Source organism: Amia ocellicauda, chromosome 9, assembly GCF_036373705.1.
Source record: "Amia ocellicauda isolate fAmiCal2 chromosome 9, fAmiCal2.hap1, whole genome shotgun sequence".
Classification (NCBI taxonomy): Eukaryota; Metazoa; Chordata; class Actinopteri; order Amiiformes; family Amiidae; genus Amia; species Amia ocellicauda.
The window spans coordinates 16905968-16924046 of record NC_089858.1 but is presented as its reverse complement, the minus strand read 5'-3'; the positions used below and the strand labels follow the sequence as shown (position 1 = coordinate 16924046).

General features: G+C 52.7%; 1 protein-coding gene across 1 annotated transcript; it reads left to right on the top strand.

The window, feature by feature from the left end:
* Window positions 1-29: 29 nt before the first annotated feature.
* Window positions 30-17748, top strand: lonp2 (lon peptidase 2, peroxisomal). The gene is made up of 15 exons (XM_066713482.1): window positions 30-398; window positions 1173-1395; window positions 1562-1693; window positions 1864-1986; window positions 2273-2430; window positions 2653-2747; window positions 5352-5610; window positions 5906-6047; window positions 9551-9701; window positions 9933-10059; window positions 10241-10374; window positions 12317-12462; window positions 14021-14228; window positions 14388-14578; window positions 15730-17748. The coding sequence occupies exons 1-15, from the start codon at window positions 166-168 to the stop codon at window positions 15949-15951; spliced, it is 2544 nt and encodes an 847-aa protein (XP_066569579.1). The 5' UTR covers window positions 30-165; the 3' UTR covers window positions 15952-17748.
* Window positions 17749-18079: the final 331 nt, after the last annotated feature.

The window sequence follows — 18079 nt, the reverse complement described above, 5'->3', positions numbered from 1 at the left end:
TGCCTCACGACTCGCCGTAGTTGTCGTAGCTTGTTTTCATTCGCCTCAGCTGATCGTACGATCCGCGCAGTGCAGGACGCAGAGACCGCGGCCAGACCGCCGGACACAGGTGCCCGCAGTGGGACTCCGCGACTGTCTCTTCTGGGGGTGGACAAGCCGCCGGTCATGTCGTCTAACAGCGGGATCCGGATCCCCAGCCGCATGCCGCTGCTGCTCACGCACGAAGGGGTGCTGTTACCGGGCTCCACGATGCGGATCAGCGTCGACACGTCCCGCAACATGCAGCTCGTAAAAAGCAGGCTTTTAAAGGGCACCTCGCTGAAAAGCACGATCATCGGGGTGATCCCGAACACCCGCGACCCGGAGCACGACACGGAGGACCTGCCTGCCCTGCACAGGTAGCGGTACAGCCCCCACCCCCCGACTGCACTGTCTGTGTTAGTTGCACATAACCACCCACTGTAAAAAAACACTGAAGCACCACATATAATTATACATACATACTTGGCATATATACAGAATAATGCGGGAGTGGCTGCAGTTTGATTTAGAATAATGGGAATCAAACACAGTTGCAATGTATGAGATCAGTCGACGGCACTGCCGTGCACACTGTGTGTTTTCTTGTGAAGTGCGAGTGGCTTCACGATGGAGAGATGATGTTTGCATGTAGGTCTAGTCGGTGCTGCCGTATTTTTCCGGGGATGAAATCTGTGGGTATGTAAACCGCCGCTGCCAGTCTTTCTAGAAAACTCGGCGAGTCTGCGCCTGGACACGAGTACAGCAGCGTGGCCTGTTCAGTATTATTAGTTAATGTATAACTTACTGTTGCGTGTAGTCTTTCAACTCTCAAAATGTGCTCCTCCTACCAGTTTCTAACCATAAAGCCAGCGCCGAGGCGGTTCAAAGTCAAAGGGCACGGAGGCAGAACAAGGATCCACCCCAAGGGCTCCCAGGCGATTTCATACTGACTTGAAAAAGAGATACAGCGAGCATATTATTCTGAGTGGTTCAAAAACTTAATTGCACAATTCACATATTGAAATAACGTGGTGGTACTTGCAATACTAATCAAACAATAATATGAATGCCTCTCTCCCTCCATCCCTATTTCTACTGGCCTCCACTCTCCCGCCCTGCCCCTCTGTTCCTCCCCTCTCTCCGTGTCCCAGGATTGGCACTGCAGGGCTGGCGGTGCAGGTGGTGGGCAGTAACTGGCCGAAGCCGCACTACACCCTGCTGATCACGGGCCTGTGCCGGTTCCGCCTGATCCAGCTGCTGAAGGAGCGGCCCTTCCCCCTGGCTGAGGTGCAACAGCTGGACCAGATGGAGCAGCTCAGTGCGGACGGCCATCTGGGGGAGCTTTCGCAGCACTTCTACCAGGCTGCCGTGCAGGTCAGAGGGGCTGTGTCTCCGAGTGTGTGTGTCTCCATCTGTGTGTGTTGGTGACGGTTTCACTGTGTCTGTGCGTGTGTGTTGGTGACAGTGCTAGTGTGTCTGTGGGTCTCTGTTTCTCGCTTAACTGTATCTGAGATTTTGTCCTTCCTGCTCGTCCTCTCAGCTTGTGGACATGTTGGACATGTCAGTGCCAGTGGTGGCCAAGCTGCGCCGCCTGCTGGACAGCCTGCCTCGTGAGACGCTGCCCGACGTCCTGGCCGCCATGATCCGCACCTCCAACAAGGAGAAGCTGCAGGTAGGACCTCCTGGGTGAGGCTGGTGATAGCCCTCTATCTTTCTCTCCCCCCCTCTCTCCATCTCTCTCCTTCTCTGGCTTTCTCTCTCCCTCTCTCCTTCTCCCCTCCGTGTGTGGTGCAGTTGCAGTGTGTGTGCAGCCCTCACTGTTGGGCTGTGCTGTGCTCTCAGGTGCTGGACGCTCTGGGGCTGGAGGAGCGATTCAAGAAGACGTTGCCGTTGCTGACCAGACAGATTGAGGGACTGAAGCTGCTCCAGAAGACCAGGAAGCCACGTCCTGATGACGACAAGAGGGTACGTCCCCCGTCCCCCGTCCCCCGTCCCCTGCTTAGATGAGATGTGAACTTTTTACCTTGCTAAAAAAAAAATCAATATAGCAATACATAAGTAATAACCATATTGGTAACTGACAGACACTTTAATGTTAACGATGCCTTGCAGTGAGTTTTGGCACTGATTATCTTAATTGGGCCAGGTAAACCACATTTCTCCCGTCCTCAGAGCTGCTGCTGATGAAGTTAACATGCTTTAATTGATCCTCCCCTCTCCTGAACCCTCTCTTCCCCTCTCCCTCTCTCAGGTGCTGTCTGTGCGGCCAGTGCGGCGGGGGTTGCAGTTCTCACTGGATGAGGAGGAAGAGGAGGAGGACAGTGATGACACGGCGCTGCTGGAGAGGAAGATCAGGGCGGCCAACATGCCCGAGCCCGCGCTACGCGTCTGTCTCAAAGAGCTCAAACGGTACAGCGCCCTCTGCGGGAGGGAGGCCCCCCTACACTACACTGCACTCTCACCCAGCATGAGGTTTCATATAACTTTTATAACCTGTACCGTCGACGCAGACCAATGACGCGTGTATGTGTGTTCTGTATGGTAAGGAGTGATGTTATTGGAAGACTAATGTAAGGGACTGTGTGTGTGTTCAATGTGGTGTGTTAATGAGGGACTGTGTGTGTGTCTCAGGCTGAAGAAGATGCCGCAGTCCATGCCGGAGTACGCCCTCACACGCAACTACCTGGAGCTCATGGTGGAGCTGCCCTGGAGCAAGAGCACCACAGGTAACACTGCCTGCCCGTCTGTCTGTATGTCAAGTAGCAGTACAGATTTGACGTGTACAGATATTGTCCATGTATTTCCAGACATTTACAGGGCTAGTGCGCTGTGTTGCTGGTGGAGGCTAAGAGACGGGTGTTCTCTGGCCCTGTGGCAGGCTGTGCTGTCTCTGTGCTGCCCAGCCCCACTCTGAGCCACGCCTGTGTGTTGAGCTGGGGGAGTCGGGGGCTCTGTTGGCTCTGTGTGAATTTGGCATGACGAAGTGTGCCTCTGTCTCTACCTCCCCAGGAGGTCCAGGTCTGCCTGTGTCTCCACCTCCAGGCTGTGATCGCTGAGTCTGTATTTGGTCAGAGTGCGTCTCAGCTTGGGGTCTTTGACCAGTGTCAGGGGTCTGTGGGGACGTGTCCTCTGCTCAGGGCCCTGTGGCAGCAGTCCAACTTGTTGTGCTGTTTGGTTTGTTCAGCCCATTGCTGATGTAGCTGGAGTGCAGGGCTGCAGTGAAGGGTTTGAGCTGGGGGGGAGTCTCAGAGCCTCAGTGCCAGTGGGCTGAGGGTCTTTGTGTGGGGTTCATTGTTGCTGTTTCAGGACACTGTGCTGAAGGGACTCTGGGTGGTTGTGTTTCAGGTGTAGCCAGCATTTCAGGGCTCTCTTCTTCACTGCACAGTCCAGAGGCAGGTGCCCCAGTTCGTGTCTCTCTCTCTTTCTCTCCATCTCTGTTTAGCATTCTTTCTCTGCTGGTCTCCCTCACTGCCTACCCCCTCTCCCTGGTACTCTGTCTGAATAAAACACACGCACACAGATGCACACACTGCTGCACTGCTGTAGCTTGACCCTCATTCTCAGCTGCTAAATGCAATACTGGTTATTGCCACCAGGGGGAGCAGAAGACCGTGATGTTTGCAGGGGCACCCAAAGCCCCAGTGATCGCACGTGTTGCAGTGCTGAGTGCTGAGGTCAATGATTACATGCTTGTGATAGACCGTGTCTTCTGTGCCTTACCGTGTGCTACAGAGAGCAATCCTGGCAGTCTGACTGGCAGTCGTTGCCTTTTGCCAGAAAGCACCATCACCAGGCCCTTTGCATAGCCAAGCTGCAGTAGAGCGTGAGAACCAGTCAGCCCTCCAAGAGTAGGGCAGTGACGCAGCCATTCTGTCTGCAGTGCCAGCAAGGGTAGAGAGGAGCTGCGGGGACTGTGGCAGCGTGTCTGGCCTGGCGCTGGGGGTATGAGTTGGGGTGGTGGTAGTTTTGTGAAAGTGGGAGGGGTTGTGTTTGGCTGAAGGCCGTATGCTGTGTTGCAGATTTTCCAGCTGGGTAGCTGTCAGTGTGGTGTGGGAGTCAGGCTACTATCTCTCCCCTGGCCTCCTGACAGCTTCGCAGCCGAGCGTGACGCTCTCACACGGCGCTCAGACACTGGCGTGCTGATCCTGGGCACAATCGCAGTGCACAGAAACACAACTCTGACGCACACATGCATGCATGAGCATGCACAGATGTGCCCCCTATCGCACGTACACACATGAGCTTATGTCTTGTCTGCTTGGCTGTGTTGTGTGGCATGTTGCTTTGTCCTGCTCTGCTGTGCTCTGCAGGGGCTCCTCTGGGATCATGAGAGGCAGGGCAGCAGACGGGCAGGGTAGTGCACCTCTGAGCTCCCTGCCCCCTCACACAGCCCTGGCCGCCAGACAGCAGACAGGCTTGCTGACGCTGGTGCTTCTCACACACTTGCGGTGGCCTGCGTGGGTGTAAGGAGCTGCTGAGTGTGCACGTGTTGTTGTCTGTTGCTGAGCGTATACGTGCCCATCTGTGTGCATGGAAATGAGTGTCTGTCAGACAGACACAGACAGTCACAAAAAAGTTAAAAGCAAAGCAAGAATGAAGAGTGGGGCAGAGAGATCCCAGGCATATTGCATTACAGCTTATGAAGCATCTTAAGTCATTAATTTCTGGCTTAAGAATGACAGATCTCCTCATACCACAGTATGTCAAACCCATTACCTGCTGGGCTGCACAGTCGTGTCCTCTGTGGGAGGTGTGCGTGAGGTGCCTTCCGAGAGCCCTGCTGTTTAAATACTGTTTTGGTTTCCACTAATCCCCCTGCCTGCCTGTGGCGGCTTGCCTGGGTTGCCGCGCTGCAGGGGAGAGTGGGGCTGGCAGCCGAGACGGCCTGAGGAATAGAGGAAAATTGCAGGTATCGCTTGATCGCCAGGCCTGTAATTTACACAGGGTCACAGGCGGTCAGAAGGTCATGGAGTCGGCCCGATTCCTGCCCGCCCTGGGTGCTGGAGGTGGGTGGAGGCTGTTCGTAGGAAGTGTCTTCTGAAGTGAAGTGAAGTTCAGCTGTGCTGCGTGTTCCCCTCTGTGGGTATTTTGTTGAGCGCTGGGTGTCACATCACGCTGTGGGAGCTCAATCCTGTGTTCCTCCTCCACCTCCGCCTCCACACACACTGCCACCCCCCCCACTCCTGACGCTCTCTCTCACTTAATTAATGAACAAAACAAACAAACCGTAAGGAACTGGCTCCAGCGCAGCCAGAGCAGTCCCATGGTCAGGAGTGACTAAACTCTCTTCGTCCTCTCTCCCTCTCCGCCCACCTCCCCCTCCTCTGCAGACTGCCTGGACATCCGTGCGGCCCGCGTGCTGCTGGACAGTGACCACTACGCCATGGAGAAGCTGAAGAAGCGCGTGCTGGAGTATCTGGCGGTGCGGCAGCTCAAGAACAACCTGAAGGGCCCCATCCTGTGCTTCGTGGGGCCACCTGGCGTGGGCAAGACCAGCGTGGGCCGCTCCATCGCCAAGACACTGGGCCGTGAATTTCACCGCATCGCGCTGGGCGGCGTCTGCGACCAGTCCGACATCCGCGGACACAGGTCAGAGGTCGCCATGTCCTCTTGTTCGGGGAAACCCCAGGGGAGGCAGTGTAGGACCCCTGCTCTGAGGGGAGCGATGAATTTCTATTTCTTAAGTTGCAAAAAGTAGGTCCTCTCATAATGTAATGATGATGAAAGTAGTGGTGAAACTACACAGTTCAGCAGTGCAGTGATCAAAGTGGGAGTTTGTGTCACTGCTCCTCAGAGAGAACAGTTTTGCAGGTGTGGCTGTGCCCCTGTGTGTGTTGAGGTCCCTGCCTCACTCGAGGCTCTCTCTGCACCCCCTCCCCTGCAGGCGCACCTACGTGGGCAGCATGCCCGGCCGCATCCTCAATGGGCTGAAGAGCGTGGGCGTCAACAACCCTGTCTTCCTGCTGGACGAGGTGGACAAGCTGGGCAAGAGCCTGCAGGGTGACCCCGCAGCCGCCCTCCTGGAGGTCAGTGGGGGCAGGGGGTTCTGGGGCATTGGGTGAGGGGGAACGGGGGTGAGGGCAGGGGGTGGAGCGTAAGGAGATGGTGGTGCAGCAGGAGGAACGTGCGACAGCTTGGCTCAGTCATTGTCAATCACAGGCAGCTGTCTGTCAAAGCGTTGAGCACCGACTGACGTTACACAGCGCCCGTTCAAATTGACTCCCTTTCATGTCATAAAACACACAGACCCCGAGCCCGCTCGTGTTTCACAGCACTTGTCCTCGAATGGGCTGTTTCTTCTTTACGTGTTTACTTTGTGTGTGGTCACGTCTCCCCCTTAAACCAAGTGTGGCAGATCGCAATCCTTCCTTTATACATACCGATGTTATTATTTCTTTTTGTGTGTTTTTTTGTTTCAGAGTTCAAATTCCTTCTCTCCTTTTAGTCGTGAAAATTCACCAACGCCTTTGACTGGAGATTAGGGGGCCTTGTTATTTCTCTTCTCTCAGAAAGATGATAAAAACAACAAAAAGAGGGGGGGGGAGAAAAGAAGGAAAGAAAACCCCCTTGAACTGAAGAAGGGGCCTATTGATTAGCAGCCAGGTGTGTCTGTCAGCTCCGATGAAAGGCTGCGGCTCTGGGCGAGAGGGGACCTACAGCAGGCAGGGCAGGGCTGGCTATGTGGACAGGCTGTTTCCCTGCACTGCCACTCTGGCACCAGGCATTGTGCCCCTGTGTGTATCGCCTTCAAACACACACATGCACCCGCACCCACACCCACACAAACTCATGTATAGACGCACAAAAGCATGGGTTTACACATACATGCACGCAGGTATGACAAACACAATTTCGGACCCACATTTATGATTGAACACACATGTACAGATTAATGTACATACACACAACACACCATTATGTAAAGATACGCCAAGGCATGCATGTATGATTAAACATGTGCATAGACATAGACTGACTCACAGGCACATACACAGCAACTCACATACACTGTAACTCATGGCCCTGATCACACTAGTGTGTATGGACTCGCTCAGCCTGACGCCCGTGTCCACACTCGTGGTCCTCTTGTGTCCGTCCGCTGGGCAACTGAGTAACTGGGTAACAGGCAACTCTCTACCCAGATGAATACCAGTACTCATCCTGGTGCTAGTGAATAGAAGGTGTCATGAGTTGGCACAGGTGTCCTGACTCCAGGCTCCTCCACATTGGCTCAGTGGCTTGTGGCACTTGAACTGGCGTGCTCTGCAGTGCGCTGGGCGTGTTGTTTTTGTCCCAGGGCCCTGGTGTCCTGCACTGTCCTGCCTCGGCGCTGTGCTCCTTGGCCAGTCTGAAGGCACTGCGCTTCGGCTCCTGCTTTTGGCTGCCCAGAACGTGAGCGTTACTCCGCTCCCCACTGCTGCCGTTCCTTGGGGGAGATGGGCGTCGGCTTGTTCAACTTTTCACACCAGCCCCCCCCCCCCCCCAACACACACACTGTCTGTTTGGGGGGGAGGGGAGTGAGAAAGGCATGCAGGAAGGAAGGAAGGATGAGGGAAGAGTGGGGGGTGGTGGGTGGTGGGTGGCGCTGTTATGCTGTGCACACCCAGTACAGGCTTTTGCAGAAAGCAAAGATGTTTTATAAAAACGTTATATAAATGTTTTATAAAGACAATATACAATTGAGACGATGCAGAGCTGCCAGCAGGGAGGCTGACCGCAGGACCAGCTTCACAGAGAGTGCCTCTTCCTCAGGCATGCTGAGCAGGGCATAGACACTGAAATGGCCCCCAGACACCATTCCTGATCCCCCGTGTCCCAGCTTTGAACAGTGTGCAGAGCTCCTTTTGTGATCTGGGATCCGCTGCCGTGTCCAGTGCCTGTGTTAGAGAGGCTGCAGGGGTCAGGGGCCAGTCTGTCCACAGGGAGCGTGGAGGAGCCATGCTGTAGTTTGGCTCACTTTTAACTTGTTTTTTTTTTCATTTTTTTAAAGAAAGTCCATGGATTAGAAAACCACCCCAAAAAAAACTAAGAAAAACAACTGCTTCCTGTGTATTTCAGTGCTGAGAGATGGAAGAGGGGATGCAGTCCTGTTCCCTCTGCTCTCCTCTCTGCCCTCTCTCCTCCCCACTCCTTTATTCATGGCTCAGGAATTTGACTCTGGGGCTGGCGTCGCTGATCCGGCTGGATTGTCCTTTGTTGTTAAAGGGCATCGGGGTGGGGGGGGATGCTGAAAATGGACACCCTGCAGGAAACTGCTTTCCCTTTTTCGACCTCCTCCCCTGGCCGGGGGGCTTGTGGGCCTGTGTTGTCTTGTGTTGGGGCCTGCAGGCTCTATGAGAGGGACAGAGGGGAGTGGGGGGGGGGTGGAGGGATGTGAGCGGTTGTTTTTCACAGCCTCGTCTGGCTATAGAGGCGTCACGTGGAACAGTGTTCCCTTGTGTCCGTCCTCCGCAGGCCTGGCCGCCAGACATTCACCCAAAAGACATTTATTAGTTTTATTTTTGTAATTTAATGTGCGCTCCAGTCCGAGAGCAGAGGTGGTGGTGGGGTCTGTTGCCTCAGGGGGCTCTATCAGGGACGCCTATAATTAGAAACACTCTGCTCCCCTCCTCCTCTCCTACCCCCTCAGGCTCACACAGCTGTACCCTGTACCCAGGGCTCAATGCACCGCCGAGTGTGCCATGCCTGGCAGTGTGACGGAGTGCAGTCTCCCCGTTGCCCCGTGGGTTGTACAGCCCTAACTGGCGCTGAGAGCCGGCTGCCCTGAGATGGGGCTGTGTTGGTGCTGTAGTCTTCAGTGCTGCTTGCTTTACACACTGACCTTGACAGGCACTGGGAACTCCTCCTCATCTGAAGTGCTCTGCTTTAGAATTACTAATGTTAGACAGGTGACATTTAAATGTCAGTGGTGTTATACTGAACTGTACTGAACTCTGCTTTGGTTCATCCATGCTAGGCTGGTCACTCAGTCGTTACTGGCATGTGCAGATGCTGATGAACTCTCTCTAGTTGGCATCGTGGTGTATTGTCCTTTTGCCCTGAGGGAACGGTCGGTCATTCACCCAAGGTTTTTGCTGGCCTTCTCCTCCACTACCAAGGGCCAAGTTAACTTGTGTGACAGGATAGGGCTCAGAAACTGAAGCTAAACCACAGCAGCACAAGACCCTGTGGATCTGACTGTGACGGAACGCCTGATTACTGTCGAGGAAATACCATTGCAGTTGGAGGGGGGGCGGGGGACAGAATGTAACCCAAACCAGACCAAAACAAAACTAAAATGAAAATAAAAAGGGCAAAAGCAAAACAAAGCCGTGATTTGCATTTCTGGCAGTGAGATTAGGCAGTGTACCGCATGCATGCACGCACGCACGCACGCACAGACTACAAACATCGGGGCTGCCAGCTCCGGCCTTTCATCTGAAAGAGTGTGTGTGCGTGTGCGTGTGCCAGTTGATGTGTTTACACTCTTTCTCAGCCAGTTTACTGTAATTATTATTATTGTGATGGGTATTTGTTTATTTTTCCCTAGGTGTTGGACCCGGAGCAGAACCACAGCTTCACAGACCACTACCTCAACGTGGCCTTTGACCTCTCCCAGGTGCTGTTCATCGCAACGGCAAATACCACGGCAACCATCCCGCCCGCCCTGCTGGACAGGATGGAGGTGCTGCAGGTGCCAGGTCAGGGGTCAAAGCTCAAGGGGCAAATGCCCTGGGATGGGAGCCAGTGCTGTCTGTCTCTAAAGTCTGAATGGAAATAAGATTTTGTAGACAGAATGTGTGTCCCCCCAGCTGTGTAAAGTCCATAATTCTCATCGCCATGTATAGGTATAAATATGAATTTAAGTTTTCATTTTCAGTTTCACCCCTTATCATTCATCTTCCATTAATGCTGCGTCTGTGTGTTCACAGGGTACACCCAGGAGGAGAAGGTTGAGATCGCTCACCGCCACCTGATCCCTCACCAGCTGGAGCAGCATGGCCTGACCCCCCAGCAGGTCCAGATCCCCCAGGAGAGCACCGTGGACATCATCAGCAGGTCCGTGCGCTGCGTGCAGCCCCTATCTGAGTGGCAGTACACTGTTGTACACTAAGACTGGCCTGAGGGAGAGGCGGGAGTATGTGGATATACTGACAGAGACACTGGGAGAGGTTGATATAGATGTCTGATTGCCCTTCTGTGTCTCTGGCTCACTGTGCCCCCCTGCCCCTCTGTGCAGGTACACGCGTGAGGCGGGGGTCCGCTCTCTGGAGAGGAAGTATGGCGCCATCTGTCGGGCTGTGGCTGTGAAGGTGGCTGAGGGTCACAAGGTTGCAAAGGCTGAACATGTCCCCCCCGGGCCAGACGCTGCAGGTACTACATCCCCCCCCCGCACTAACACTCACCCATAACACACCACCATAGCAACCACAGCACAGCGGCCCCACGCTGGCCTGTCACGAGACAGCGGGGCATCATTCAGTCAGCACCAGCTCCTCCTTGCGGTGCATGCATCGAAATCAATCACCCCTGCCCCCCGCCCGGGGGAATCCTAACACCCTGCGTCCTTCCCCACAGCCCTGCCCCCCCCCCCATCCATCATACAGCTGCACTGAGTGCTCTTGCTATTGGTGTGGGGGGGTTAGGGGGCATTGTGTCACCACACGTGCCCTGAACCAGCTGCTCCCCTATTTCACAGAAATGTTGCGTAACAGCGATAGGCATTAGGCTGGCAGTTAACAGCCCTGGGGTCTGTTTACGCTGCAGTTGTGGCTGTGCCTTATAGCGTGCAGTGCTGAGGGCCATATGGCCTCGAGAGAGAGAGAGAGAGAGAGCGAGAGAGAGAGCGAGAGAGAGAGAGAGAGCGAGAGAGAGAGCGAGAGCGAGAGAGCGAGAGCGAGAGAGCGCGCGAGCGCTCCCTGCGCTCTGTTGCCAGGTAACCGTGACACTATTTGACGTCCCAACAAAGCTGTCTGTAAAGCGCAGGGCTGACTCTGCTGGGCTGCACTGTGACTCTGAACAGCTGTCACAAGCCCAGGCAGGCCACACCGCCCCCCCCCACCTCTCTGTCCTTTTCATCTCTCTCTCTCTACCGCTTTGCCTCTGTTTTTCAGCCACCGTTTCTGTGCTTGGAGATTGAGAGGGGGATAAAAATTCTAAACAAAACCAATCCACGAGTAGCTGAGGACAGGGTCTTGGCTCCGGACCTGGTGTGGCGTTTCAGTTGGTTGTAACAAGAACGTGGGCCTGTCTGCCAACAAAGCCAGCCTCCCAGCAGCACTGCTTTCTCTTCTCTTTATCCGCCCCCCCGCCATCCTGTTTTTCACACATCCTCAGTGCACTGTGAGGAGAGAGAGCATGATGTGCATTTAGCATGTTCATTACTTCATTACTTTTTTTCCTCTCTGTCTTCTGAACATGTCTTTGGGCTCATGCTGCTTCTGAATGCGTCTCGATCGTGTTTATATCCACTTGCTGCCCCGCTCACACCAGGGCCAGGCAGCAGGCTGAACACAGAGCACCAGGGTGTGCTGGAGGAGCAGCCTAGGATGGGCAGGGCAGGGTGTGGGGGGATTATCAGTACCTCCATCGCCCCTGTACAGGGTCCTGCCCTGGGTTGTTTTGTGTCTTTTACTCTGCAAAAAAAATATCTACAATAATATTATTATTTATTTATTAGCAGATGCCCTTATTCAGGCCGACTAAATATAAGAGCAATACAAACTGCAAAAATACAGTGCAGTTCAAGGCATAAAACATTACAAATTCCAATTCACATAATACAGTGCAATTCAAACCAGTAATAGTAATGCAAGGCAAGTAGTATGACAAAACGTTGTATAAGTGCTATCTTACAGGAGAGTAAATGACTAAACTACAAGTACTGTCTGAAAAGATGTGTTTTGAGTTAGTGCCGGAAGGAGGTCAAGGACTCTGCTGTCTTACCTTCAGTGGGAAAGTCGTTCCACCACTTAGGGGCCAGGGATGAGAAGGAGCGGTTTCCTTCTCCTTCTATTAATAATGCTTTTGCCATAGTGAGGCTGCGTTCCCTGAGTCTGTTGCAGGGCCCTTCTCTCGTACCTGCCTGCTCTTGTGGATGAGCTCCTGGGTCTCCGCACACATACCCCTCACTCCCTCCATCCCTCTCTCTGCTCTTTCTCCCCCTCCATCCAGATCTGGTTCTGTCAGTCTCTGTGTCTTTGTCCCCCTGCTGGTGACCAAGACCTGTCCAGCACACTGTTGAGGCACCGCTGTGTCGTCTGCGTCTTGTGTGTGTTTGTCCGTGCGTCTCTCATCTGTCTCCGTGTGTCTGCAGGCCAGGAGAAGGTGGAGGCGGAGGGGGAGGGCAGGGAGGACTCTCTAGGGGGGTCGGCTGACCTGGCACTGCCCCCCGAGATGCCCATCGTGATCGACCGACACGCCCTCAAAGACATCCTGGGGCCGCCCCTCTTTGAGATGGAGGTGAGCAGCCAGGAGCCACGGCTTGGGGCAGAGCGCAGGGCCTCACAGAGATGGCCATCCGGGCAGCTGACTTGTGTTGCAGGCAAAGCTCCCTTCTCTGGAGGGGATAAATATACAGTTAGGTCCATAAATATTTGGACAGTGACACAATTGTCATAATTTTGGCTCTATAAGTGTAGACTTTCATCTTTAATTTGAGGGTAGTTACATCCACATTGGGTGAACGGTGTAGGAATTACACCCATTTTCATATGTGGTCCTCCCACGTTTAGGGGCTCAAAACTCTTTGGACAAACTAACATAATCATGAATAAAATTGTGAGTTTCAATACTTGGTGGCAAATCCTTTGCAGTCAATGACTGCCTGAAGTCTGGAACCCATAAACATCACCAGATGCTGGGTTTCTTCCCTGGTGATGCTCTGCCAGGCCTGCACTGCAGCTGTCTTTAGTTCCTGCTTGATCTTGGGGCATTTTGCCTTGTAAGTGAAAGTGAAATGCTGCTCAATTGGTTTCAGGTCAGATGATTGACTTGGCTATTGCAGAATATTCAATTTCTTCACCTTAAAAAAAAGTCTTGGCTTGCTTTTGCAGTTAGCTTCGGGGTCATTGTCCATCTGTACTGTGAAGCGCCATCCAATGTTCTGAAGCAATTCACAATTGAATTCATGATTATGTTAGTTTGTCCAATTACTTTTGAGCCCCTTAAATTGGGGGGCCACATGTAAAAATGGGTGTAATTCCTACACCGTTCACCCAATTTGGATGTAACTACCCTGAAATTAAAAATGAAAGTCTACACTTGAAGCACATATTGATTGTTCCCTTTCAAATCCATTGTGGTGGCGTACAGAGCCAAAATGATGACTATTGTGTCACTGTCCAAATATTTATGGACCTAACTGTATATGCATGTCTTTTTGTGCTGGAGGTTTTCCAGCCTCTGCACTCCTTTAACGAGGGTGGGTTGTGTCCTCCCCCCAGACATTAGGCTATGGGGCACTGCTGCTGGGAGGGGCTGGCATGCTCTGGCCCTTTATTTCCACCCTGACACAGAAACAAACTGAGCTGAGGGCTCGCCAGTATCTCGTGTCCTGGGTTTTTATGGGAGCCACCTGCCAGGCTGTGACTCGGTGCATTCCGTTCCCGGCAGTCTCCCCTTACAGCGGCCACGGCCCGGAGCACGGCATTCTGGGGTGGGGGGGGGGTGCATTCTGAGCAGGCTGGCTTTCCACACCGGGACTGGAATTTGAGCGGCTGGGAAGACGAAGGGCAGAGGAAGGAGAACGCCAGGGTGTGTGTAGGGGAAAGGGCTACTGTGGAGAGGGGGGGTGGTCAGATACAGCAAATTTGGTTCCCCACACTCTCACCCTCGCCCTTAATTAGTTTGATTGTTATGTTATATGGTTACTTTTATTTAAGTTATCAATATTGTTAATAATAGTGGTGTGTGCTGATTGTTCTCACACATGCGCGCGTCAGTGAACAAGCTGCAGCTTGACCAGTGCGTCTATAACAGTACCGCAGTCTGAGTGGAGTCTGTGCCTGTGTGCGTGCAGGTGTCGGAGCGGCTGACGCTGCCTGGCGTGGCCATTGGCCTGGCCTGGACACCCCTTGGGGGGGAGATCATGTTCGTGGAGGCCAGCCGCATGGAAGGCGACGGCCAGCTCACCCTGACTGGCCAGCTGGGCGACGTCATGAAGGAGTCCGCTCACCTGGCCATCAGCTGGCTGCGCAGCAATGCCAAGACCTACAACCTGACCAATGGTGAGTCTGCGCTCGGGGGTCAGAGGGGGAAAGGCAGTCAGGATGGTTTTTAATGGCTGTGTTGTATTAGTTCTATTAACCACAGTGTGATTCTGTATCTCTCAATTGTTTCCCTGTGTGTGGGTGTGTTTCATTGACGCGCTGTGTTCCCGTGTGTAGCTGCAGGCAGTCCGGACCCCCTGGAAGGCACTGACATCCACCTGCACTTCCCAGCGGGCGCGGTGACCAAGGACGGCCCCTCGGCTGGCGTCACAATGGTGACCTGCCTGGCCTCTCTGTTCAGTGGGCGACTCGTGCGCTCCGATGTGGCCATGACCGGAGAGATCACACTCAGGGGGCTGGTGCTGCCGGTGAGTGTGACCTCCGACCTCTGACCTACATACTGAAGCTCTAATGCTGGGACACTCACCCTGACACTCTTAACACTTTCCTTTTAGGGGCTCAGAGTGGCCCGCATCTCTCTCACTGTAACCCTTTGAGACTGAGTGTGAAACTCCAGTGCCGCCCTGATGGGATGCATCCTGCCTGTCACACTGACACTCTCTCACACTGAGAGGCTGAGTCACAGGCTGAGAGGAGCCGAGAGGCGTGCTCTGACACACTGAAACGCACGCTGAAATACAGTCACAGTTTGTGTGTGAGTGAGACTCAAACTGACACATTTCTCATTGAGAGGGGGTGTGGGGGAAACAAAACCCAGAGAGAGAAAAAAAAAATAAGGTCTTCGCTTTAGCTCTTCAGGTGACTAAAGCCCCAGAAATGCTTAGAAAATGTAAACGTCACCCGTGCTGTATTACTCGCAGCCCCGGGCAGTCCCACGCCCTCAGCCCCAGTTCGCGGTCGGGGAATGACGAGGCAGAAGACACGGCTCCGCAGTTTGTGCTTCCCCATAGAACTCTGTGACGTTCCAAAAGAATAAAAATCCCACGGAGTGTGTATGAGATGCTGACTGTGCTGTTTCGGCCTGCTCGGGCCCTGACACGTAGGGAAACGAGAAAGTGGAGTTTTGCTTCAAACCCAGTTACTGTGGTTGCGTTTCCACAAACATGACGGGACCCTGAGTGGTATCCAGGCCCCCGGTTGGCACGCGACACCTCGTACAAGTGTCCGGGCAGCACTGTGATTCACAGAGTGCGGTAACTCCGTGAAGGCATACTGGCAGTGCTCATACTGAAACCACGTGGCGAGCGGCCCGTCACCCGACCATGGTGTCTTGCCGGCTGCTGAGGGCTCGTCTACACTGAGCTGCAGCTGTGTGCTGCGTCTGAGCCCCGGGAGAATTGACTGTGGTTTTGTTGCGCTGCTGACGTGCAGGAATTTGAGGGAAACTCTCGCTGTAACTTTCAGGGAATGGATCGCTGGGGGTTTAGTATAAATCAAGTTATAGACGTAGGGGGGCGGCTCAGTTACTTGTGACTCTGTTCAAGTGTATATTCTAATGCCTACATTTATGACTTGTCTCTCTATTTGTGGATGTGTGCATGTGCCGTCTTTCCATCAGGTGGGAGGGATCAAGGATAAGGTCTTGGCGGCGCACAGAGCGGGATTAAAGCGGATTATAATTCCCAAGAGGAACGAGAAGGACCTAGAGGAGATCCCGGCCCCGGTGCGTGCCGAGCTAGACTTCGTGCTGGCCGCTTGTCTGGATGATGTGCTCAACGCCGCCTTCGACGCCGGCTTCCCCGCCCCCCGCGCCCTCCCCCGCCTCGCCAGCAAACTGTGACCCACTGACCTGCCAGCGCGGCCACACCCAGAGAGGCGGAAACGGAGACCGAGGGAGACGCTCACTAATTGATAGACAGATACACACTTTCTCTCTCTTCTTATTTGAATGAGATTCCTAATTCTGTACGCTTACATACAACCATCAATATTGGGTGTTGGTATATTGGTATAATATTTTGGCAGATTAATAAAGTGATAGATGTATGTAGAGACTAATAACCGTTTTCTCTTAAGTTTTGTCCCTAAGCCTTCATATACACACAGCTGTTGTTTACAGACCTATAGCACTTAGAGCACGGATTGTCAGAGAGAGAGCGAGGGAGCTCCATGTGTACACAGAGAGGCCATGGAGACGCACAAGAGCAGAGACACAGGCAGCAGTAGACAAAAGGGGAGAGCTGTGTGGTTTCCCAGACAGACTGCATCACCAGAGCCGAGCCCCGGCGGCAGCACCATTCATAATTTAAAGCCCGCTTGTCATTAAACGCTCTGGCTGCAGCAACACGAAACACTAAACAGGTGGTAATGGGGCTGGCGGGCTGACAGGGAGCCCTGCACACAGACACAGTAATGGGATACTGCCCACTAAGTGCACTTATTTCTGCCTTTTTTAATTTATTTTTTTATTGTTTTGCGGAAGTAATATATAAATAGTCTTTTTAGAGGGTTAAATAAATGCAATTAATGGATATGCAGCGATAGAGAAACCTGTTTGCTGTTGAGCAATCTACTCTCTCCCACCGGCTGCTATTCCCCTCCCTCCCCCCGTGCTTCCTCTCCGCTCTGCGGTGTCATGAAGCTGGCAGCCTCTCTCTCTCTCGGCAGCGTAGCCGGCCCTGACCGCTCGGCACACGTGGGGCCGCTTGTTTGCCGTGTTTGTCCCTTGCTGTCCTGCAGACCTGTGCGGTTGTCGTCAGAAAGTCGTGAAGCCTGATCTACCTTTCTTGTACAATGTAAGGGACATCTTATTAATAATGGCAATTTAATTAATTTGGGGAGGGGGGTATAAATTGACTGCAATCAGGACAAGTTGTACTCTTTCTAAAGTGATCCCGGACCTCGCAATAGGGAGGTTAGCAGGTGTTAAACCTGAATTTAAAAAAGAAAAGGTGTCGAAAGTTTGGCAGTTGCACAGATGGCAGTTTTAACCAGGAACAAAGAGCTCCTTATGGCCGCCATTGAGGCCGGTTCTTCCTTGCGTCGCGTCAGAAGGGACTCAACTGGGTGACAACAGTGGCACCTCGGCTCAAGTCACAGCTCCCATTGGTGTTCGATGGCATTGGCTAAGACGTGTTTATGAGCAGGTAGAGCAGTACCCACTCAGAGAAGATGGAAGTTTCCACAATGTCCCAATTGTAAACGTATAAGTATTTTCCCTCACCTTGTCTGTGATGCTGGTATGTATTGTTGGAGTCGTTCAAAATGTTTTTTTGGACTCTTACTTTGACAGGTAGACATTCGTGGAATACAGAGAGATGCTTCAGTGATGAAGGTTAATTGCTAAAATGGTGAAATTGTATTAATGGTTGTAGATGCTGCTCTGAGGTGTCACTGACTCCCTGATGGGGGGGCAGAGAGCCGTGCTCGCCTGCGGGAGACAGGGCTGTTGGTTTGCATGTTCATGAATTGCAGTCAGGGTTAAGGGATACAGGCTGGAGGAGCTTTGACTCTGTAAGATGCACATCACATCACAACTTCTTTCTGGCTTTTCCTCTGAGGAGGGGGTGACTGTTTTTACTGTTGTCTGCTGCCTCAAGTGGTTTCTCATCTCATGTACAATAAACACATTCTTGCATCAGTGTGTCTTCATTGCTTCGTGTAGGAATCGCAGTGGTAAATAATGCTTTCATAATTACATTCTTGCCAGGGTTGTGTAGCTTTTCCCCACATGTTGTGTATAGTGGCTCAATATTTGTTTTTTAGATGAAGGTGATGGGAAGTGGAAATATTACATTTTTAAAAAACATACCCACATACCCATTGTTTAAATGTGTGCCAGATTATTTCTCCAAGATGCTTACTAACCAAGACTAAAATAGTTTTGTTTTTAATAAGTGAGCTCATTCAGAAATGTAGACTATGGTGGCTGAGAAGTCCAAAATGCAATAGAGTAAATATATTTTTCA

Coding starts and splice junctions, on each gene's coding strand:
- lonp2 (XM_066713482.1), top strand. CDS start 166: ATGTCGTCTAACAGCGGGATCCGGATCCCCAGCCGCATGCCGCTGCTG. Junction 1,396..1,561: donor TCTACCAGGCTGCCGTGCAG/GTCAGAGGGGCT, acceptor TCGTCCTCTCAG/CTTGTGGACATGTTGGACAT. Junction 2,748..5,351: donor CTGGAGCAAGAGCACCACAG/GTAACACTGCCT, acceptor CCTCCTCTGCAG/ACTGCCTGGACATCCGTGCG.